Below are 25,234 nucleotides of genomic sequence, written 5' to 3' on the forward strand. Positions count from 1 at the left end.
GCCAATTGGGAGGGGTGGAGGTATTGTTAACTTCTTGCCGCACGGATCCCTTTTACGAGATCATTTTTGTAAACAACCGCTGAATTGCAGCGCGCCAAATTCAAAAATAATATTACAAATATTTATAATCATGAAATCACAAGTGAAATATACCAAAAAACAGCTTAGCTTGTTGTTAATCCACCTATCATGTCAGATTTTGAAAATATGCTTTACAGCGAAAGCAATCCAAGCGTTTGTGAGTGTATCAATCACTGCTAGAACAGCTAGCCTTAAATTAGCTTGGTCACGAAAGTCAGAAAAGCAATCAAATGAATCGCTTACCTTTGATAATCTTCGGATGTTTGTTTGCAATTAGCTGAAAGAGGCAATTTAAATTGGGGCAGGGTTAAACAATGGAAGTGTTAAGGAATCATGACTGTCTTTAGATGGCTTTTATTTTTCTGTGTATTTTAACCCCTACCCCTTTCAGATATATTAGAAAGCTGGTATAAAATCCAGGCATGGTAAATTAGTGGAGTTTTGGTATGTGTATGAATGGGGTATAAAAGCCAACCTGCTCAGCCTGGCTCTACAGTGAAGACATCACACTGACACACACACACAAATCTATCCATCTCTTTCTTTATATCTATCTCCATATACAGTGGTGAGAACAAGTATTTGATACACTGCCGATTTTGCAGGTTTTCCTACTTACAAAGCATGTAGAGGTCTGTAATTTTTATCGTAGGTACACTTCAACTGTGAGAAACGGAATCTAAAACAAAAATCCCAAAAATCACATTGTATGATTTTTAAGTAATTAATTTGCATTTTATTTATTTATTTATTTCCGCACGACTGTGTGATCACGCTCTCCGCAGCCAATGTTTATTTATTTAACCTTTATTTAACCAGGTAGGCCAGTTGAGAACAAGTTCTCATTTACAACTGCAACCTGGCAAAGATAAAGCAAAGCAGTGTGACACAAACAACAACACAGAGTTACACATGGAATAAACACACGTACAGTCAATAAAACAATAGAAAAAATCTATACAGTGTGTGCAAATGAGGTAAGATTAGGGAGGTAGGGCAATAAATAGGCCGTAGTGGCGAAGTAATTACAATTTAGCAATTAAACACTGGGGTGATAGATGTGCAGAAGATGAATGTGCAAGTAGAGATACTGGGGTGCAAAGGAGCAAAAAAATAAATAACAATATGGGGATGAGGTAGTTGGATGGGCTATTTACAGATGGGATATGTACAGGTGCAATGATCTGTGAGCTGCTCTGACAGCTGACGCTTAAAGTTAGTGAGGGAGATATGAGTCTCCAGCTTCAGTGATTTTTGCAATTCATTCCAGTCATTGGCAGCAGAGAACTGGAAGGAAAGGCGGAACAAAGGAGGAATTGGCTTTGCTATGGGTGGGTGCTGCTATGGTGACCAGTGAGCTGAGATAAGGCGGGGCTTTACCTAGCAAAGACTTATAGATGACCTGGAGCCAGTGGGTTTGGCGACGAATATGAAGCGAGGGCCAGCCAATGAGAGCATACAGGTCGCAGTGGTGGGTAGTATATGGTGCTTTGGTGACAAAACGGATAGACTGCATCCAATTGGCTGAGTAGAGTGTTGGAGGCTATTTTATAAATTACATCGCCGAAGTCAAGGATCGGTAGGATGGTCAGTTTTACGAGGGTATGTTTGGCAGCATGAATGAAGGATGCTTTTTTACGAAATAGGAAGCCGATTCTCGATTTCATTTTGGATTGGAGATGCTTAATGTGAGTCTGGAAGGAGAGCTTACAGTCTAACCAGACGCCTAGGTATTTGTAAATCTCCACATATTCTAAGTCAGAACCGTCCAGAGTAGTGATGGACGGGCGGGCAGGTGCGGGCAGCGATTGGTTGAAGAGCATGCATTTAGTTTTACTTGCATTTAAGAGCAGTTGGAAGCCACGGAAGGAGATTTGTATGGCATTGAAGCTCGTCTGGAAGTTAGTTAACACAGTGTCCAAAGAAGGGCCAGAAGTATACAGAATGGTGTCGTCTGCGTAGAGGTGGATCAGAGAATCACCAGCAGCAAGAGCGACATCATTGATGTATACAGAGAAAAGAGTCGGCTCAAGAATGTAACCCTGTGGTACACCCATAGAGACTGCCAGAGGTCCGGACAACAGGCCCTCCGATTTGACACACTGAACTCTGTCTTAGAAGTAGTTGGTGAACCAGGCGAGGCAGTCATTTGAGAAACCAAGGCTGTTGAGTCTGCCGATAAGAGTGTGGTGATTGACAGATTCGAAAGCCTTGGCCAGGTAGATGAATACGGGCTGCAAAGTATTGTCTTTTATCAATGGCGGTCATGATATCGTTCAGGACCTTGAGCGTGGCTGAGGTGCACCCACGGCCAGCTTGGAAACCAGATTGCATAGCAGAGAAGGTACGGTGGGATTCGAAATGGTCGGTGATCTGTTTGTTAACTTGGCTTTCTAAGACCTTAGAAAGGCAGGGTATGATAGATATAGGTTTGTAACAGTTTGGGTCTAGAGTGTCTCCCCCTTTGAAGAGGGGGATGACCGCGGCAGCTTTCCAATCTTTGGGGATCTCAGACGATACAAAAGAGAAGTTGAACAGGCTAGTAATAGGGGTTGCAACAATTGCGGCGGATAATTTTAGAAAGAGAAGGTCCAGATTGTCTAGTCCAGCTGATTTGTAGGGGTCCAGATTTTGCAACTCTTTCAGAACATCAGCTATCTGGATTTGGGTGAAGGAGAAATGGGGGAGGTTTGGGCACGTTGCTGTGGGGGGTGCAGGGCTGTTGACCGGGATAGGGGTAGCCAGGTGAAAGCACGGCCAGCCGTAGAAAAATGCTTATTGAAATTCTCAATTATCGTGGATTTAAATCGGTGGTGACAGTGTTTCCTAGCCTCAGTGCAGTGGGCAGCTGGGAGGAGGTGCTTTTATTCTCCATGGACTTTACAGTGTCCCAGAACTTTTTGGAGTTTGTGCTACAGGATGCACATTTCTGTTAGGAAAGCAAAGGCTAGCTTTTTCAAACTGCCTGTGTATATTGGTTCCTAACTTCCCTGAAAGGTTGCATATTGCGGGGGCTATTCAATGCTAATGCAGTACGCCACAAGATGTTTTTGTGCTGGTCAAGGGCAGTCAGGCCTGGAGTGAACCAAGGACGATATCTGTTCCTGGTTCTACATTTTTTGAATGGGGCATGCTTATTTAAGATGGTGATGAAAGCACTTTTAAAGAATAACCAGGCATCCTCTGCTGACGTAATGAGGTCAATATCCTTCCAGGATACACGGGCCAGGTCGATTAGAAAGGCCTGCTCGCTGAAGTGTTTTAGGGAGCGTTTGACAGTGATGAGGGGTGGTCATTTGACCGCAGACCCATTACGGACGCAGGCAATGAGGCAGTGATCGCTGAGATCCTGGTTGAAGACAGCAGAGGTGTGTTTGGAGGGCAGGTTGGTCAGGATGATATCTATGGAGGGTGCCCGTGTTTACAGATTTGGGGTTGTACCTGGTAGATTCATTGATAATTTGTGTGAGATTGAGGGCATCTAGCTTAGATTGTAGGACGGCTGGGGTGTTAAGCATGTCCCAGTTTAGGTCACCTAACAGTACGAGCTCTGAAGATAGATGGGGGGCAATCAATTCACATATGGTGTCCAGGGCACAGCTGGGGGCAGAAGGTGGTCTATAACAAGCAGCAATGGTGAGAGACTTGTTCCTGAAAAGGTGGATTTTTAGAAGTAGAAGCTTGAATTGTTTGGGTACAGACCTGGATAGTATGACAAAACTCTGCAGGTTATCTCTGCGGTAGATTGAAACGCCGCCCCCTTCGGCAGTTCTATCTTGTCGGAAAATGTTATAGTTAGGGATGGAAATGTCAGGATTTTTGGTGGCCTTCCTAAGCCAGGATTCAGACACGGCTAGGACATCCAGGTTGGCAGAGTGTGCTAAAGCAGTGAGTAAAATAAACTTAGGGGGGAGGCTTCTAATGTTAACATGCATGAAACCAAGGATTTTACGGTTACAGAAGTCAACAAATGAGAGCGCCTGGGGAATGGGAGTGGAGCTAGGTGCTGCAGCGCCTGGATTAACCTCTACATCACCAGAGGAACAGAGGAGGAGTAGGATAAGGGTACGGCTAAAGGCCATAAGAACTGATCGTCTAGCGCGTTCGAAACAGAGAATAAAAGGAGCAGGTTTCTGGGCGCGGAAGAATAGATTCAAGGCATAATGTACAGACAAGGGTATGGTAGTATGTGAATACAGTGGAGGTAAACCTAGGCACTGAGTGACCATGAAAGAGGTTTTGTCTCTAGAGACATCATTTAGACCAGGTGAGGTCACCGCATGTGTGGGAGGTGAAACAAAAGGAATAGCTAAGGCATATTGAACAGGGCTGGAGGATCTACAGTGAAATAAAACAATAATCACTAACCAAAACAGCAATGGACAAGATATATTGACATTAGGGAGAGGCATACGTAGCCGAGTGATCATAGGGATCAGTGGGAAGCTAGGCAAGCTGGAGACACTGTGATTCAGACAGCAAGCGGGCCGGGGCTAGCCGAAGGGCCTTAGGGGGACGTCGTGACGGAAGAAGTCTTTTGTAGCCCCCTCGGACGGTTACGTCGGCAGACCAGTCGTGTTGGATCGGCAGGGCTCCGTGTAGGCAGTAAAAGGGTCCAGGCCAGTTGGCAAAATAGGTATTGTAGCCCAAGAAATTGGCTGATGGTCCTCTTCAGCTAACAGTCCGATATGCTCTAGACAGCTAGCGGGCCACGGCTAGCAGGCTAGCGGATGGGCCTTCAGGGGACGTTGTGACAGAGGAGCCTGTTGAAACCCCTCGGGCAGATTACGTCGGTAGACCATTCGTGTTGGAATCGGCAGGGCTCCATGTTGGCAGTAAAAGGGGCCAATTGCCAAAATATGTATTGTAGCCCAAGGAGTGGCTGATGGACCTCTTCAGCTAGCCGAGAGATGAGCCTAGCACGAGGCTTGTTCCAGGCTCACTGGTGCTTGCTTCGGGACAGAGACGTTAGCCAGCGGGTAGCCACTCGGATAGCAGCTAGCTGCGATGATCTAGGTGAAAGGTTCAGAGCTTGCGGTAGGAAACCAGAGATGTGGAGAAAAAGCAGTCCGGTATGCTCTGGGTTGAGTCACGCTGTGCAGACCGGCAAGAGTTGACCAGGCTAGGGTGAGCTGATGACTGCTGGCAGTGGCTAACTGACTACTAGCTAGTAAGCTGGCTAGCTACTGTTGGGGGTTTCGGTCTTAAAGTATAGAAAATAGCAGATCCATACCACATTGGGTGAGGCGGGTTGCATGAGAGTATTGTTGAGACTGAGGTTAAAAATAAAAAAAATATATACGAAGGAAGAAAAAAAGATATATACACGGGACATGACAAAGATGTCTGAACTCTTACGCCATCTTGGAATGTGTCGAGCGAGAGAGCGAGAGAGAGAGAGCGAGAGAGAGATCAGTTCTATTAAAGTTGAGATCTCCAACAATTCCTACAGCATTGTTTGATATTTCAATTATTGACAATATTATAAAATACAATGCCACAAAATGGACTCCAGCAAGAAAACACCATAGTAGAAAGTATAATCTCTCCCTCCACTCATCTCCTCTCTCCCCCTCTCTCTCCAGACCTCTACAGGAAGTCATAATTACCCGCTAATTAAGCTCGGAGAGATATAGCAGTACTAATGGACTCAGCCATTCCATTCCCACCACTTTATTGAGCTGCAAATCATGACACAATGGTCATGGACACAACTTCAAGCTTGTGTTCCAAATTGCACTATTTTACATATACAGTTTACTATAATTGACCAGGGCCCATAGGGCTCTGGTCAAAGGTAGTGCACCATAATAGGGAATAGGGTTCCATTTGGGATGCAGACTGGAGGTCATGACTCCATCGGCCTGTAGCTCAATTAAAGACAGAGAAGAGGAGAGCAGAGAAGAGAAGACAGGCTAGGCTACTCCATGTTGATTGGTAGTTGGTCGACAGCAGAGCTCAGAACCTCCTCAGGGAGAAAGATACAGTCAGACGGCTCCTGTTACAGCGAGCTAACATCTCTAACATCACTTGCCGTTTTCACTGAGGCCACGTGTGTACAGCATCTGACCATAGAATACAAATGGGATTGTAAACAAACATGTAGCTTGCCTTGTCTAATACACCAGTGTAGTGTGTGATACCTCAGTTGTGCACCTTTTGGTTACCTTTTTATGCGACCTGGGCTGAAGCACATCTGGGTGCACTCTCATTCTAATGGACATTGTCGTGTCTGATAAACCCAGTGATGGTCAACCCCTAATTCCTGGCCCGGCACTGATCCCTGCGATGTTGCCGACCTGTCCCTCAGATGGATGGCTAGCTAGCCTATACTGATTTAGTCAGCTTTCAAGAGCTCGGTTTTTGTTTTCTCTAAGAATGTTTTATCGATCAACTCACCACTTGATGAAATTGAGGTAAATATAATGGATAACATGATCACTCTCAGGTTATTTCTCAAAAGTGGTGGGTGCTGAATCTTCGTAAGTAAAGTCCATAGTAAATGACAAGGACAGCACAGCGATCTTAATCTGATCATCCTGTTGCAGACCTTTTCTTGCAATGTAGCAAATGTAAAAATTGTAGTGTATTCCAGGTTTAAAAAGGCTACTGAAGTTTGTAATATCCTCTTTGAAATTTCAGACTTGATTTTCCTTTACGAAAAATGTATCAACCCTTACAAAAATGGCCATGGTTTATAACCACTTTTCCTTCTGCTGCAGAATTATTTTCCTGCTGTAGCAAACTGGCTCAAATTAAGATCCTACACCAGTACAATAGATGCATAATATACAGTATGTTAAAGAACTGAGGGGGAGCTTACTTTCATTAGAGCCTCCCTGATTCTCATCCCAGGTCCTCACATAGTCATCCTGCAGAGACAGAGAGATCCAGGTTAACCCACAGCAAAATAAGCATCATGATTAACTGAGTGAGTGAGTCACTGGTTACGTCCAAAATAGCACCCTATTGCCTATATAGTGCACTACTTACCCTATATGCTCTGGTCAAAAGTAGTGCACTATATAGGGACTGAAGCGCCGTTTGTTGAACATACGGCATCAGGGGGACCAGTCTTTTAATTGTATTTGTTACTTTTTCTTCTTAATTAGAACATTAATCGTTCTCATTAAAATGGACAAGTTGAGAGAGAGACAGAGAGAGAGAGAGAGAGATGTATATGAAAGAGAGAGAGAGAGGGAGAGAGATGTACAGTATATGTAAGAGAGAGAGGTTAGGGTGGGTGGGTAGAGAGAGTGTAAATGGCGATAGAGAGACAGAGACATAATGAAAATTAGTTACAAGCATTCAAAAAAGACATCAAAGAAAAAGGGATGGGTAGAATATAGATGAAGAAATAAACTGACCTCTACTTCCTGGTAGAACGAGAGGCAGAGGAGAAGAAGAAAAGAGGGATAGTTAGACGATAAGAATGTGTAACATCAGATATACTGAGGTGTATTCATCAACATTTATCACCATGTTCAATATACAGCGTCTCTTGATTCATGGTCTCCACAGAGACACAATGAATAGCAACGAGCTTTAGCTAGCAGTGAATTAACATATAATTGATTATGCAATAACAAAAAAAAAACATAATATAAGATTTCCCCCAGTATCAATAGAGGTAAAGGGCACATTTCCCCAGTACCAATAGAGGTAAAGGGCACATTTCCCCCAGTACCAATAGAGGTAAAGGGCACATTTCCCCCAGTACCAATAGAGGTAAAGGGCACATTTCCCCAGTACCAATAGAGGTAAAGGGCACATTTCCCCCAGTACCAATAGAGGTAAAGGGCATATTTCCCCCGTATTAATAGAGGTAAAGGGCACATTTCCCCCAGTACCAATAGAGGTAAAGGGCATATTTCCCCCGTATTAATAGAGGTAAAGGGCACATTTCCCCCAGTACCAATAGAGGTAAAGGGCACATTTCCCCCAGTACCAATAGAGGTAAAGGGCACATTTCCCCAGTACCAATAGAGGTAAAGGGCACATTTCCCCCAGTACCAATAGAGGTAAAGGGCATATTTTCCCCAGTACCAATAGAGGTAAAGGGCATATTTCCCCCAGTACCAATAGAGGTAAAGGGCACATTTCCCCCAGTACCAATAGAGGTAAAGGGCATATTTCCCCCAGTACCAATAGAGGTAAAGGGCACATTTCCCCAGTACCAATAGAGGTAAAGGGCACATTTCCCCCAGTATCAATAGAGGTAAAGGGCACATTTCCCCCAGTATCAATAGAGGTAAAGGGCACATTTCCCCAGTACCAATAGAGGTAAAGGGCACATTTCCCCAGTACCAATAGAGGTAAAGGGCACATTTCCCCCAGTATCAATAGAGGTAAAGGGCACATTTCCCCCAGTACCAATAGAGGTAAAGGGCACATTTCCCCCAGTACCAATAGAGGTAAAGGGCATATTTCCCCCAGTATCAATAGAGGTAAAGGGCATATTTCCCCCAGTATCAATAGAGGTAAAGGGCACATTTCCCCCAGTACCAATAGAGGTAAAGGGCATATTTCCCCCGTATTAATAGAGGTAAAGGGCACATTTCCCCCAGTACCAATAGAGGTAAAGGGCACATTTCCCCCAGTACCAATAGAGGTAAAGGGCACATTTCCCCCAGTACCAATAGAGGTAAAGGGCACATTTCCCCCAGTACCAATAGAGGTAAAGGGCATATTTCCCCCAGTATCAATAGAGGTAAAGGGCATATTTCCCCCAGTACCAATAGAGGTAAAGGGCACATTTCCCCCAGTACCAATAGAGGTAAAGGGCACATTTCCCCCAGTACCAATAGAGGTAAAGGGCATATTTCCCCCAGTACCAATAGAGGTAAAGGGCACATTTCCCCCAGTACCAATAGAGGTAAAGGGCATATTTCCCCCAGTACCAATAGAGGTAAAGGGCACATTTCCCCAGTACCAATAGAGGTAAAGGGCACATTTCCCCCAGTATCAATAGAGGTAAAGGGCATATTTCCCCCAGTATCAATAGAGGTAAAGGGCACATTTCCCCAGTACCAATAGAGGTAAAGGGCACATTTCCCCCAGTACCAATAGAGGTAAAGGGCACATTTCCCCCAGTATCAATAGAGGTAAAGGGCACATTTCCCCCAGTACCAATAGAGGTAAAGGGCACATTTCCCCCAGTACCAATAGAGGTAAAGGGCATATTTCCCCCAGTATCAATAGAGGTAAAGGGCATATTTCCCCCAGTATCAATAGAGGTAAAGGGCACATTTCCCCCAGTACCAATAGAGGTAAAGGGCATATTTCCCCCGTATTAATAGAGGTAAAGGGCACATTTCCCCCAGTACCAATAGAGGTAAAGGGCACATTTCCCCCAGTACCAATAGAGGTAAAGGGCATATTTCCCCCGTATTAATAGAGGTAAAGGGCACATTTCCCCCAGTACCAATAGAGGTAAAGGGCACATTTCCCCCATTACCAATAGAGGTAAAGGGCACATTTCCCCCAGTACCAATAGAGGTAAAGGGCACATTTCCCCCAGTACCAATAGAGGTAAAGGGCACATTTCCCCAGTACCAATAGAGGTAAAGGGCATATTTCCCCCGTATTAATAGAGGTAAAGGGCATATTTCCCCCAGTATCAATAGAGGTAAAGGGCATATTTCCCCCAGTACCAATAGAGGTAAAGGGCACATTTCCCCCAGTACCAATAGAGGTAAAGGGCATATTTCCCCCAGTATCAATAGAGGTAAAGGGCACATTTCCCCCAGTATCAATAGAGGTAAAGGGCACATTTCCCCCAGTACCAATAGAGGTAAAGGGCATATTTCCCCCAGTACCAATAGAGGTAAAGGGCACATTTCCCCCAGTACCAATAGAGGTAAAGGGCATATTTCCCCCAGTATCAATAGAGGTAAAGGGCATATTTCCCCCAGTATCAATAGAGGTAAAGGGCATATTTCCCCCAGTATCAATAGAGGTAAAGGGCACATTTCCCCAGTACCAATAGAGGTAAAGGGCATATTTCCCCCGTATTAATAGAGGTAAAGGGCACATTTCCCCCAGTACCAATAGAGGTAAAGGGCATATTTCCCCCAGTACCAATAGAGGTAAAGGGCACATTTCCCCCAGTACCAATAGAGGTAAAGGGCACATTTCCCCCAGTACCAATAGAGGTAAAGGGCACATTTCCCCCAGTACCAATAGAGGTAAAGGGCACATTTCCCCAGTACCAATAGAGGTAAAGGGCATATTTCCCCCGTATTAATAGAGGTAAAGGGCATATTTCCCCCAGTACCAATAGAGGTAAAGGGCACATTTCCCCCAGTATCAATAGAGGTAAAGGGCATATTTCCCCCAGTATCAATAGAGGTAAAGGGCACATTTCCCCCAGTATCAATAGAGGTAAAGGGCACATTTCCCCCAGTATCAATAGAGGTAAAGGGCACATTTCCCCCAGTACCAATAGAGGTAAAGGGCACATTTCCCCCAGTACCAATAGAGGTAAAGGGCACATTTCCCCCAGTACCAATAGAGGTAAAGGTCATATTTTCCCCAGTATCAATAGAGGTAAAGGGCATATTTCCCCCAGTATCAATAGAGGTAAAGGGCATATTTCCCCCAGTACCAATAGAGGTAAAGGGCACATTTCCCCAGTACCAATAGAGGTAAAGGGCACATTTCCCCCAGTATCAATAGAGGTAAAGGGCATATTTCCCCAGTACCAATAGAGGTAAAGGGCATATTTCCCCCAGTACCAATAGAGGTAAAGGGCACATTTCCCCCAGTATCAATAGAGGTAAAGGGCACATTTCCCCCAGTACCAATAGAGGTAAAGGGCACATTTCCCCCAGTACCAATATAGGTAAAGGGCACATTTCCCCCAGTACCAATATAGGTAAAGGGCATATTTCCCCCAGTACCAAGAGGTAAAGGGCATATTTCCCCAGTACCAATAGAGGTAAAGGTCATATTTTCCCAGTATCAATAGATAAGCATACATTTACATTGTGATATGGTCCCTGTATTAGTTTGGTTGTGATATTCTCTATAGCAAACTCCAAAGAAATTAAGCATACTGACATAGGCCTATCGCTTGGCCTCAAAACAGTAAATAGCCCTTTAGAGAAATATACGGTCTGCCTCCTTAGCGATGGTATACTCCGTAGGATATACATCACCATAAACACTTACTGTACTGGAAGAGGGGGTGCCAAAAAGCTCTCTGGAGGAAACAATAAAGCGTGACACACTCATAAAGGCGTCCTGGGGTCTCTGCCCTCTCTCCTCGCTCTGCTCACTCTCCTCGCTCTCCTCTCTCTACATCCAGGGTGGCCTGTTATCATGTAGGTAAATATTTTATGCACATTTTCCCCACCAGTGGTGTGTTTCCACCAAACGGACTTGTTGCAGATAAAAATCAGGGTGTGATGACAGTAGTGCACACATAATGTACTTTTTTGATGAAGTTTTCATGTACCGAATAATCTACAGTTCAATGTGTTCCCATCGCATTTTAAACTCTACAGATAGTTTTACAGACGTCATTTCAACCCAAAGATGTGATGTGATCACGGTGAATCAACGTGGAAAACAGATTGGATTTGCAAAAAGTCATCAACCTAAGGGAATTTCATTATTCATTTTTTTATCCAACTTTTATCCTAAATCCAATGACAGGGAAAAATGTTTGCTTGATTTCATGTTGAATTAACATTAGTTGACAACTGAACTAAATGTAAATCAAAACTAGGCGTTGAACTTACAGTATTTGTCAATTGTTTACACACTAAAATTGTAACTTGAAACGCAAATCACCGAAACCTGAAACTCATGTAACAAATCCTTAAACCAAGTCTGCAAAATTGCAAGCACAATTCCTGCTTTACACTCAGTTTTCATATCTATATCACACTTTCTGCAAAACACTACACACAGTTCTCTACATTAGGCACAACATTCAAAATTAAAATCTCTTCAGTCCCTTTGGAAAGCAACGCCAATCACAATGTCAAGCTTTATACACCAATTGGCAACACCCACTCCTCACAGGTGTAAATGTATACATATGTATATATATATATATATATATATATATATATATATACATGTGTGTGTATGTATATATACATACATACATATATATATATATATATATATATATATATATATATATATATATATATATATATATATACATATATATATATATATATATATATATATATTCTGCACATCTACCATTCCAGTGTTTAATTGCTATATTGTAATTACTTTGTCACCATGGCCTATGTATTGCCTTACCTCCCTTATCCTTAGAAATCAGAGTTTTAGCGCTATAAAAGGCCACAGATGAGCTCTCCTGTTCTGGAGGAAAATGGAAGTCAATGGTGAAGCAAGAGCTAGAGGTGAAGGAGTGGGAGGAAGAGGAGGATGAGGAAGGACAGTTGTCTCAGATGAGATCAGGGCCACATTGGTTGACCATGTGCTCAACCATGGATTGAGTATGAGGGAGGCTGGGCAGAGAGCTCAACCCAACCTAAGCCGCTACACGGTTGCATCTATCATCCGTACATTCAGAAATGACAACCGGTAAGTTACCTACCACCTACACTATGCTCTTTATGCATGTTTACTGCAGTCCGACATATCAGTAGGCCTGTGTTACTCAGTGATTGTTGGCCAATGTTACAGTAACGTCATTTCATATTGAAAGAAAATAGATTTATTTTAGCTTACTGTAACCAATCATATCATATTTGTGGATCTTCTGCAGAACTGAGAGACGGCCAGGCCATGGTGGAAGACACCGGCTGTTCACACCAGAACAGGAGACCGCTATTGTGAACATGGTGGTGGCAAACAATACCATTAGACTACGAGAAATCCAGAACCACATAATTGCAGACAACACAAAATGCAATGACATTCACCAGGTGGGCTTGTCTACATTGGACCGTGTATTACAGCGCAACCAAACTCAGATGAAACAGGTGTACATTTGAGCAAAACTCAGAGAGGGTTAAAGAACAGCGCTATGAATATGTCCAAGTAAGTACTATACTGTTAATTTACTATCATATCAGCACTGTATGGACACATTACAGTACTGTAATCCAGTGTATTGTGCCTCACCATATTGACTGCTCTCGGTCTATGTCACATATTGTCTTGTTGTCTGTTTCAGAGAGTCTTGGAGCTGGAAGCCGCTGCAATTCTGCACGTTTATATTTACATCGATGAGGCTGGCTTCAACCTAGCCAAAAGAATGGGACTGGCACGGAACATTATAGGCCACCGTGCCATTGTGAATGTCCCCGGACAGCGTGGAGGGAATATCACCATGTGTGCAGCCGTTAGCCAGCACAGCGTCCTCCATCACCATGCCAACCTTTGTCCCTACAACTCCGCCCTTCTCATCACGTTCCTGGACACACTACATGGCATCCTCATTCCAGCCGAGCAGAGGGGTGGATCAGAGCAGCCCAGGTATGTTGTCATCTGGGACAGCGTGCGTTTCCACCGGGCTGCTCTGGTCCGCAACTGGTCATCGACCACCCACAATTTATTGTTCTATATCTCCCACCATATTCCCCATTCCTAAACCCAATTTTTTCCCGGCATGGTGATGGAAGGTGTATGACCGCCATCCACTCGCACGCATGCATCTTCTCCAGGCAATGGAGGATGCATGTGGTGAAGTTGATGTGGGGGAGGCAGGATAGGAGGCAGGAGGCAGCCTAATGTCTTTTTTCTTACATTTTGCATGTGTTTTTGTCTTTAGAGTTTTGAAAGAATGAACCGCTTTCATTTTTTTGTACAGAAAACCCTTTATCTTACTGAATGTTTTTCCCGGTTTTCTCCTGTTGGGGATGGAAAGTGTTACATACAAAACACAAGTGTTCAAAAATACTGCATTTTGGAAATAAATGACAATGTTTTTTGTTACTGTATTGCATTTGTGTGTTTATTTATGTATATTTGAGTAGGTATACATTACTGTAACAATCTTTTACAACCGGCTACAGTGTAACACTGAAAATGCATAAACCTACTGATGGGATATTCATAAGTAGTGTTTTGTGTTGAGCACATCAGTGTGTTGTTGGTTGGTAGACAGATCTCTTCATATGACGCATGTGTGCATCATTTTGATGCAAAAAAAATATTTTGGAAAGAGAGAAAACAGTTTGAATACAGTGTTTGCTTTTGCTAGAGATTTATAGAGTTTTGTGTTTGTGGTTTTGTGTTTAGAGTTTTGGGAAAATGGCCCAAAGATTCAGCAAACATGTGTAAACAATTGTGGAAAACTGTAAGTCTGTGCCCAGTGGGAAGAGTGTGTGAGTCAGAGTTTACGGGCCGACCATTAATCGGATGCCTCTGATGTTTCTGTTATTGATGATGAAGCTCTTGCATTATTTAACAGTGTGCGTCGAGAAGTAGAACACATTTTCTAAACTGCACAGGGTAGCAAGGTGACTTTGAAGTTTAATTGCAGTTTGTGGCAACTAGGCAATGTCAAAAGGCTGAAAGAAGGTCACGATATCCCAAATCATTCTGTTATGCAAATGCCTGCCAAGCCTCAAGGATGCATATGCATTTACATGTTAGTCATTTAGCAGACGCTCTTATCCAGAGAGACTTACAGTTAGTGAGTGGATACATTTTTGTACTTTTTCTTACTGCATGCATGTAGCTAACACAAAAGACCTCAAACCCAATTGACAAATATCCAGTCGTATCACAAGTCTGTTAAAAGTGGGATATAGTAACACTGTCAGTTTTAACTCCTTTAAAGAGATTATCTGGCACTTTTAGCCAGTAGTTCTGAAAGTAGCGCTCATGAGCCAAAAGTGGTCCCCGGAAAATTGCGAACTATGTCACATAATGTATGTGCAGATATATGCACCACATCATTGCTTTCTCTCTCGCTCTGCTGTGTGTGCATCTTGCTAGTGGTTAATGAAATGGCGAGGGGCTAAAGCTCATTGGCTAGAACTCAAATTGTTTGGGGGCTGACTAACATGAGGGAAAATGGAGCCACACAGATTACAGTAAACAGTTGCTTTCAAACATTGCTAATTGAGGTAAAACAGTAATTCTGCTCATAGATTATGCATGTATGAACTACACATTGACACATCCAGCTCAAAGCGGGAGGTTTAAAAAAGACTTACTAGTTGCCAAAGTTACGTGGCATGTCTGCTTAACTTGGGCTGTCTCAGTATCTGACATGGCAGACAGCTCCCCCCTGCTGTGTATTCACCCTGACTGACAGTATAATCCCTCATATCACTGGGACGAGACTCAGTCTGTATGTGTGGATGTGGTCATGTGCACATGCTTGTCTGTGAATGATGGGTATTTCTAAGTCAATGTCAGCTGTCACATACTGTATCCTGTTCAGTTGTCCCAAAGAAAGCGCTGGGGATGGGGTGGATCACAAAAGCAAAACAGAAGGTAGTGGGACATGCACCTCAGATGACAATCTATGCATGCATGACTATCCATACACAATATCATGTCTAGACGAGGAAGGAGCAAATATCCGTATCGTATCAGAGCAACACTGATCTCATAGGGAAAGGCCATATGAATACCTTCACTCCTGACATTACTCAGTGACTGACTTCAGTATCAGTATGCGTATCTGTTCCCTGCAGGAATTGAACCCACAACCATGGGGTTGCCAGCATCACACTCTTACCACTTGAGTCTACAACCGCTCATCATTAAATGGTAACAATGGGGGATGTTTCTCTACAGAAGCTATTACCCTCTGAGATGACAGGGAGAGGAAGATATAGTGAGTTCTGCTCTGCCTCTGCTTCCGAGTAAATTCAGTTCCGCCCTGCTGCATCACACTACCTGCTGGGCAGCTCTCATTTGGCCTGGCATCCAACTGCTGATTTTAGCCTGTGTAAAACTCTGTAGTCTGTACTGTCCTCATTTCTAGTGTCCTCTCAGTCTCCGTATCATTCTCTATATGTTTGGCTCTCAGTTTCTCTCCTCAGTCTTCTTCTCTCTCCCTCTGTTTCTATCTCACTTTCTTTTTCTTTCCACTGCCTCATATCTTCCCTCTTATCTCATCCCCTTTTACCTCTCTTCTATCCTCCTCTCTCCAGTCTTCTCTCATCCAACATGTTGTGTTATGGCAACACTGTTTTGTGTTATGGCAACACTGTTTTGTGTTATGGTGCAGTGCGTTGTGTTATGGTGCAGTGCATTGTGTTATGGCGTTGTGTTATGGCGCAGTGCGTTGTGTTATGGTGCAGTGCATTGTGTTATGGCGTTGTGTTATGGCGCAGTGCGTTGTGTTATGGCGTTGTGTTATGGCGCAGTGCGTTGTGTTATGGCATTGTGTTATGGCGCAGTGCGTTGTGTTATGGCGTTGTGTTATGGTGCAGTGCGTTGTGTTATGGCGTTGTGTTATGGCGTTGTGTTATGGCGTTGTGTTATGGCGCAGTGCGTTGTGTTATGGCGTTGTGTTATGGTGCAGTGCGTTGTGTTATGGCGTTGTGTTATGGCCTTGTGTTATGGTGCAGTGCGTTGTGTTATGGCGTTGTGTTATGGCGCAGGGTGTTGTGTTATGGCGCAGTGCGTTGTGTTATGGCGCAGTGCGTTGTGTTATGGCGTTGTGTTATGGCGTTGTGTTATGGCGTTGTGTTATGGTGCAGTGCGTTGTGTTATGGCGCAGTGCGTTGTGTTATGGTGCAGTGCGTTGTGTTATGGCGTTGTGTTATGGCGCAGGGTGTTGTGTTATGGCGCAGTGCGTTGTGTTATGGCGCAGTGCGTTGTGTTATGGCGCAGTGCGTTGTGTTATGGCGTTGTGTTATGGCATTGTGTTATGGCGTTGTGTTATGGTGCAGTGCGTTGTGTTATGGCGTTGTGTTATGGTGCAGTGCGTTGTGTTATGGCGTTGTGTTATGGCCTTGTGTTATGGCGTTGTGTTATGGCGCAGGGTGTTGTGTTATGGCGCAGTGCGTTGTGTTATGGCGCAGTGCGTTGTGTTATGGCGCAGTGCGTTGCGTTAAAGGAGCTGTGAGGCACAGATTAGATCACTAGAGCGTGCTAATTGGTCTATATGTATATGTATGCACACAGGGGTATTCCTCGCTTTCAACCAGGGGTTTCAAGATTAGAAGTGTGGAGGGAATGGAGGTAGATCACACGCTGCAGTAGCAGCAGCCCACTTCTCTTCTCTGGCTGTAGGGAGGTTTAGGGAGACAGGGTCAGGGCTCGTGTGGGGATCCAGCTCAGAAGCTGCTGATCCAGGGAGGGCTTAGAGAGCTGGGATGGTAGGGAGGTAGAGGCTACAGTAGTAAGTGGTATTTGAGAGCTGTCAGAGTGGTGACGAGGTGAGAGAGGTGTTAAGTACCACTGAGGGGGTATGACTCAAAGAGACGGAGGGAAAGTGGGAGGAGAGAGAAAGCGCGGTAGAGCAAGTGAGAGAGGGCGAGGACAGAGCAGAACGCACATAAGAACAGAGGGAGAGAGAGAGGTAGAAAGAGAGAGCATGAGAGAGAGATCAATAGATTGTCAGATCAAACTGAACAGAGTGTTAGGGAATGTAAACATGTTGACATCACAGGAAGTGCCCTGAGGTGACCACTCTCAACTCTTTCCATTACAAAGACAACACCTTGACACCGTGTGTGTGTGTGTGTGTGTGTTTCAGTTTCCACTGCCAATGCTGTTGCTGAGACAATATTTTTTTTGTCTTCATAAAAGGAGGTAAAGAGGAAAGTACATGTTTATTTAAATCTCACCTTAATTGACTACCAGCACAATGTTCTCGCATGAAGTCAGGGGAGTGGGCAAGATTATGATTAGGAAGCTTGGCACTGGAGCACAATTTTCTATAGCCTTTTCCCAGTAGAAAAGGCACATTGGAACTATATTCAGTGGATCCACATTAGCCGACTTGGTGACTCATGAGATGATAGACATTGTTTCAATATTGGTTCAATACAGGCCCAATTCATTGCTCTGAACAGTATTTGATTTTACAGGATGAGGGGGGAAAAGAGCAGAAATTGACTGAAATGTTAAAAGCCTCTAAGTGTTTCCATTTCCCCATGCTGTGTTACTAATCTAGTGCCCTATAAAATCTGTTAGATTTTTTGCCTGATTCTGTTCATTTTTCCACCAAACTCAGTTTTCTTTATTTAGTTTTTCAAGGTTTCTGTTATTTCCATTTTTGTCAGGTTTTCGCTCTCAAAAATCACACTTTTTTAACCCATAAGAGTCTAAGACCTGTCTAAGCAGGGAGGCGGGTTTACTACTAAACTATATGGAATTGTTTTAAGAAGGGTCATTCCAAGGATAATTTTTCTATTTAATTTTGAATTTTAAGACCCCTTGAAGTATCCCATTTTTATTTATTTTTTACTTGCAGAATATTTTTGGGTCCTAGCTGCTATTAGCCCATACAAACGCATTGAATAACAGATTCACTTTTGAGTCCCCCCCAAAAAATCGAAAGGAAATTTGTTCTGAAGTGTCTGTCCTATAATCAGGAAACATTTTGTTTTATATATATTTAACCCCTTATTTATATTTAACCCCTAAACAGTCTCCATATATTTTTTCAACTAGTACTTGTGAGTCTTGTGAGGCCTGTCCGCTTTCTAGAGCAAAACATGCATGGGCTACTTTGTAGTTAACATTTAATTGAGAAGGCTTTTGGGAAAGCCTTTCCATCTACCTGTCACGACTTCCGCCGAAGTCGGCTCCTCTCCTTGTTCGGCCGGCGTCGTCACCGGCTTTCTAGCCATCGCCGCTCCATTTTTCATGTATCCATTTGTTTTGTCTTGTTCCCTGCACACCTGGTTTTCATTCCCCAATCAATCTACATGACTGGCTTGTTTTTTTCCGTGTTATTTTTCACGAAGATGTTTATTGTTAAACATAATTCTTGTGACTGTTTTGCGCATTGCACTTTTGCCTAAATAAAGTGTGCGCCTGTTCACAAATCTCTGCTCTCCTGCACCTGACTTCGCTACCAGTACGCACACATCTGACACTACCAGAAGACGGTTGTCAACACATTAGCATCATCGCTAACAGCTACACAAAGTGGTAGACAAATGCTCGCACACAGACACGGGCATTCCTGTGCCGTTGCATCTTCAGAAAGTTGAAGGAAAATACGAATCACTGATGCATTTTGTTCATGTCTTGTGAAAATCTTGGGCAAATTAATGCATTTTCTAATCAATTCAATACATTTGGTTGATTTTCTACTTAGTTAAAAATATATATATATTGTTGAATTCTATTTTAATGTCTGATTCCGTTCACGTTCTCCACAACGCTGATTTTATCCCTCTGTCCTCTGGTGCTGTCAGACACACACAGTGCCTTCTACAGTCTCCAGCTGTAATTGATACACTAGAGATAGAGGGGAGAGGTCTAGAGGGAGATTCAAGCCAAATAGAACAACAATCCTGGGTTAATCCATGTGTGAAATATTCAGTACTGGGATTATTTCAATACTATTGAAATATTTCAAACACAGCGCAGTTCTCTTCCACAGCACACACATGTACAACGGGAGGAAGAGAAACAGAAAGGTCTACATTCAACACAACACAAGAGCCTGCACAGAAACACAGGCTGTGTCTCAAATGGTACACTATAGCCTATGAAGTGCATTACTTTTGACCAGGACCCAGGTGGCTCAAGGCAAAACAACACAAGTTCAGTGGCATTTCAGAGACAGACTATGCCACTTTTTAAGAATGATTGTGTCTTTCTAGGAAAACACAATAATTATTGTGTCTTTCCCTATGGGCCCTGGTCAAAAGTAGTGCACTATATAGGGAATAGGGTGTCATTTGGAACGCATCCTGGGAGTGCATAGTAGACGATGATGAAAGGATATTTTTTTCTCTCTTAATTACATCCCACCTATCTCTCTGCTGCTGGGCCAAGACACCCCACAGTGTAGCATGGTGCTCTCATCCACTATCGCTGTCAATGCTGAACTAGGTGCACTCTATCTACGGTGACTTCCCAAGAGCCCACAACCTCTGGTGCTGGGCCAGGACACCCCACAGCGCTGTCTAGGAGCTGATCTAGGCGCACTCCATCCACGCCCTGCCCGCTGATCTATGTTCACACTCCATCTAATCTGCCTTTGATCAGACAAATGTCTGCTGCATGTGAAAAAGGCCGGAAGCTTATCAGAGCTCTAGAACAGCACAATCAAAGACTGTCGGTGAGATGATGTCTCTTGACAAAGCTGTACATATGAACCAAATGAGAGCAGCACATTAAACATCTTAATCTGAAAATATAAACAACCTATAAATAAATAATAGTCAAGATAATTGAATAAACAGCTGAATGCCTAGAGCAGGGATGTCAAACATACAGCCTGTGCACAGGCGGGAGGCGGTCAAATCCGGCCCATCCGGCCCGCTGGAGGGGATCCAATCCGGCCCATCCGGCCCGCTGGAGGCGGTCCAATCCGGCCCGCTGGAGGGGGTCCAATCCAGCCCGCTGGAGGGGGTCCAATCCAGCCCGCTGGAGGGGGTCCAATCCAGCCCGCTGGATTGATAGAGTACTAATTTTGAGGGCAAGGAAATATAACACATTTTCAGTGTGGCCCTCCGGACTTCATTGAAGACCGAATGCGGCCCCCGGGGAAAAATTTGTTCGACACCCCTGGCCTACAGCTTTTCTGTGACAGTCCGAACAAGGGCAATATCCAGGACTAGTACAGTAGGCTACAATAATAATTCCTGGGCATGACCTTAACAGTAATCTCCTGAATAGGATCATCTTTAATGGAATATTTGGCTACACTGTCACCAATGCTATTATGTATAATTATGATCCATATGCTGTTCTGGAGTTACAATGGTACAGGTTCACCCTCACTGTCCGCTGTCCAGCACATACACCACTGGGCTACAGCCATTTGAAAGGACCACAATTCTGGTGAAATTTGTGTTCAAACAGCAAAAAACATTTAATGGCAACTGTATTTTGGAATATTTCCAATCTGGTTTTCATGTCCACCACAGCACAGAAACAGCCTTAAAGCGGTAAATGATCTTAGAAGCAACACAGATGCCAAACAGCTCTCTGTCCTTGTACTCTTAGATTCAAGTGCTGCATTCGACACTGTTGACCATGATGTCCTTCTGGACAGACTGGAGAAGTGGGTTGGCATCTCTGGTCCAGTTCTAAATTTAACCCGTTGGTGAACATAACTCAGAGAAAATAAACTCAGCAAAAAAAGAAATGTCCTCTCACTGTCAACTGCAATTATTTTCAGCAAACTTAACATGTAAATATTTGTATGAACATAACAAGATTCAACAACTGAGACATAAACTGAACAAGTTCCACAGCACAGACATGTGACTAACAGAAATTTAATAATTTGTCCCTGAACAAAGGGGGGGGGGGGGGTCAAAATCAAAAGTAACAGTCAGTATCTGGTGTGGCCACCAGCTGCATTAAGTACTGCAGTGCATCTCCTCCTCATGGACTGCACCAGATTTGCCAGTTCTTGCTGTGATGTTTTACCCCACTCTTCCACCAAGGCACCTGCAAGTTCCCGGACATTTCTGGGGGGAATGGCACTAGCCCTCACCTTCCGATCCAACAAGTCCCAGACGTGCTCAATGGGATTGAGATCCGGGCTCTTCGCTGGCCATGGCAGAACACTGACATTCCTGTCTTGCAGGAAATCACGCACAGAACGAGCAGTATGGCTGGTGGCATTGTCATGCTAGAGGGTCATGTTAGGATGAGCCTGCAGGAATGGTACCACATGAGGGAGGAGGATGTCTTCCCTGTAACGCACAGCGTTGAGATTGCCTGCAATGACAACAAGCTGTGACACACCGCCCCAGACCATGACGGACCCTTAACCTCCAAATCGATCCCGCTTCAGAGTACAGGCCTCGGTGTAACGCTCATTCCTTCGACGATGAACGCGAATCCGACCATCACCCCTGGTGAGACAAAACCGCAACTTGTCAGTTAAGAGCACTTTTTGCCAGTCCTGTCTGGTCCAGCGTCGGTGGGTTTGTGCCCATAGGCAACGTTGTTGCCGGTGATGTCTGTTGAGGACCTTCCTTACAACAGGCCTACAAGCCATCAGTCCAGCCTCTCTCAGCCTATTGATGGCAGTCTGAGCACTGATGGAGGGATTGTGCGTTTCTGGTGTAACTCGGGCAGTTGTTGTTGCCATCCTGTACCTGTCCCACAGGTGTGATGTTCGGATGTACCGATCCTGTGCAGGTGTTGTTACATGTGGTCTGAGGATGATCAGCTGTCCATCCCGTCTCCCTGTAGCGCTGTCTTAGGCGTCTCACAGTATGGACATTGCAATTTATTGCCCTGGCCACATCTGCAGTCCTCATGCCTCCTTGCAGCATGCCTAAGGCACGTTCACGCCCAGGCTCCTTGCTCATCTGCATCTTTCTTTTGGTGTTTTGCCAGAGTCAGTAGGAAGGCCTCTTTAGTGTCCTAAGTTTTGCCTACCGTCTGTAAGCTGTTAGTGTCTTAACGACCGTTCCACAGGTGCATGTTCATTAATTGTTTATGGTTCATTGCACAAACATGGGAAACAGTGTTTAAACCCTTTACAATGAAGATCTGTGAAGTTATTTGGATTTTTACAAATTATCTTTGAAAGACAGGGTCCTGAAAAAGGGACGTTTCTTTTTTTGCTGAGTTTATATATCAAATGTGGTGTTCCACAAGGTTCGTTTTTGGGTCCGGTACTGTTCAGTTTACGGTATATACAGTGGGGAGAACAAGTATTTGATAACCTGCAAAATCGGCAGTGTTTCCTACTTACTTACAAAGCATGTAGAGGTCTGTAATTTTTATCATAGGTACACTTCAACTGTGAGAGACGGAATCTAAAACAAAAATCCAGAAAATCACATTGTATGATTTTTAAGTAATTAATTTGCATTTTGTGGAGCTTTCGCTGTAAAGGCTTTTTGAAATCAGACACTGTGGCTGGATTAATGAGAATTTTATCTTTAAAATGTTTGAGAAATTTGATTTATGAGATTTCTGTTGATTGAATTTGGCGCCCTGCAATTTCATTGGCTGTTGGCGAGGGGTTCCGCGTTCCCAGACAGGTTAAAACACACTTTTTTAGTTTTGCTTTTCCTCAGGGTGCTTTTTAGTTGTTCAGTTTATCTTATGTTTGTTGTGTAGTAAATATTTCAGCTTTTATTTTCATTGTTTTTTATTTGTTTTTCCCTGTAAAGCACATTGCGTTGCATTCCATGTCTGAAATGTGCTGTAAGTGTCTAAATAAAGCTTGATTTGATGTTTGAATATTTTAAAAATGCATCCTTTCTTCCTGTCCTCCTTGAAGGAATCACATATCTGATTCAATTGGATTGATGTAAGCAATAGGATGATAACCTTGCTTTCACCTATCAATCACTTGTAAATCTGTGCTTAGCTCAAGGAAGGATATATTTCTAAAGTATTTGAACAAGGTGTTGTGTAGTAGAATCAGTAACATGAGGACACGATGGGTATAATTAAGGGGAAGTTTACTCAGCAAGCTTAGCATACATCATTAGCACATGCATACTCTTCTTCTACATATCACTACATCATCTCACCAGTTATTCCGTTCTTTATGTAATAGGTACAGTGCATTCGGAAAGTATTCAGACCCCTTGACTTTTTCCACATTTTCTTACGTTACAGCCTTATTTTAAAAATGTATGAAATAAATGTTCATCTTCATCAATCTACACACAATACCCCATAATGACAAAGCGAAAACAGGTTCAGAAATGTTTGAAAATGTATTAAAAAAAAACAACTGAAATACATTATTTACATAAGTATTCAGACCCTTCACTATGAGACTAGAAATTGAGCTCAGGTGCATCCTGTTTCCATTAAGTCCAGCTGTGGTAAATTCAACTGATTGGACATGATTTGGAAAGCCACACACCTGTCTAGATAAGGTTCCACAGTTGACAGTGCATGTCAGAGCAAAAATTAAGCCATGAGGTCGAAGGAATGTCCCTAGAGCTCCGAGACAGGATTGTGTCGAGGCACAGATCTGGGGAAGGGTACCAAAACATATCTGCAGCATTGAAGGTCCCCAAGAACACAGTGGCCTCCATCATTCTTAAATGGAAGAAGTTTGGAACCAACAAGACTCTTCCTAGAGCTTGCCGCCAGGCCAAACTGAGCAATCGGGGGAGAAGGGCCTTGGTCAGAGAGGTGACCAAGAACCCGGTGCTCACTCTGACAGAGCTCCAGAGTTCATCTGTGGAGATGGGAGAACCTTCCAGAAGGACAACTATCTCTGCAGCACTCCATCAATCAGGCCTTTATGGTAGTAGCCAGACGGATGCCACTCCTCAGTAAAAGACACATGACAGCCTGCTGAGTTTGCCAAAAGGAACCTAAAGGACTCTCAGATGATGAGAAACAAGATTCTCTGGTCTGATGAAACCAAGACTGAACTCTTTGGCCTGAATGCCAAGTGTCACGTCTGGAGGAAACCTGACACCATCCCTTCAGTGAAGCATGGTGGTGGCAACATCATGCTGTGGGGATGCTTTTCAGCGGCAGGGCTAGGAGACTTGTCAGGATCGAGGGAAAGATGAACGGAGCAAAGTACTGAGAGATCCTTGATGAAAACCTGCTGTAGAGCGCTCAGGATCTTAGACTGGGGCGAAGGTTCACCTTCCAACAGGACAGCGACAGTAAGCACACAGCCAAGACAAAGCAGGAGTGGCTTCGGGACAAGTTTCTGAATGTCCTTGAGAGGCCCAGCCAGAGCCCGGACTTGAACATCTCTGGAGAGACTTGATAATAGCTGTGCAGCAACACTCCCCACTCAACCTGACAGAGCTTGAGAGGATATGCAGAGAAGAATGGGAGAAACTCCCCAAATACAGGTGTACCAAGCTTGTAGTGTCTTACCCAAGAAGATTTGAGTCTGCAATTGCTGCCAAAGGTGTTTCAACAAAGTTCTGAGTAAAGGGTCTGAATACTTATGTAAATGTGATATTTAAGTTTTATACATTTGCACCAAAAAAATGATCTAAAAACCTGTTTTTGCTTTGTCATTATGGGGTATTTTGTGTAGATTGATGAGGGGGGGGGGGAAACAATTTGATCCACTTTAGAATAAGGCTGTAACGTAACAACATGTGGGAAA

The 25,234-nt window shown here is 43.8% G+C and overlaps 1 protein-coding gene across 1 annotated transcript in view; it reads right to left on the minus strand.

Annotated features, from left to right (window-relative positions):
• The window catches only part of LOC120017836 (testican-2-like), a 70,282-nt gene that overhangs the window by 33,033 nt on the left and 12,015 nt on the right, over positions 1–25,234 (minus strand). The window contains exons 2-3 of the mRNA XM_038960801.1: positions 7,449–7,457; positions 6,905–6,953 (exon numbers count right to left, since the gene is read on the minus strand). Coding sequence (XP_038816729.1) covers positions 6,905–6,953; positions 7,449–7,457 — 58 coding nt within the window. The remainder of the gene's footprint in view (positions 1–6,904; positions 6,954–7,448; positions 7,458–25,234) is intronic.

The sequence above is a fragment of the Salvelinus namaycush genome, chromosome 22 (assembly GCF_016432855.1).
Source record: "Salvelinus namaycush isolate Seneca chromosome 22, SaNama_1.0, whole genome shotgun sequence".
In the NCBI taxonomy this organism is placed as follows: domain Eukaryota; kingdom Metazoa; phylum Chordata; class Actinopteri; order Salmoniformes; family Salmonidae; genus Salvelinus; species Salvelinus namaycush.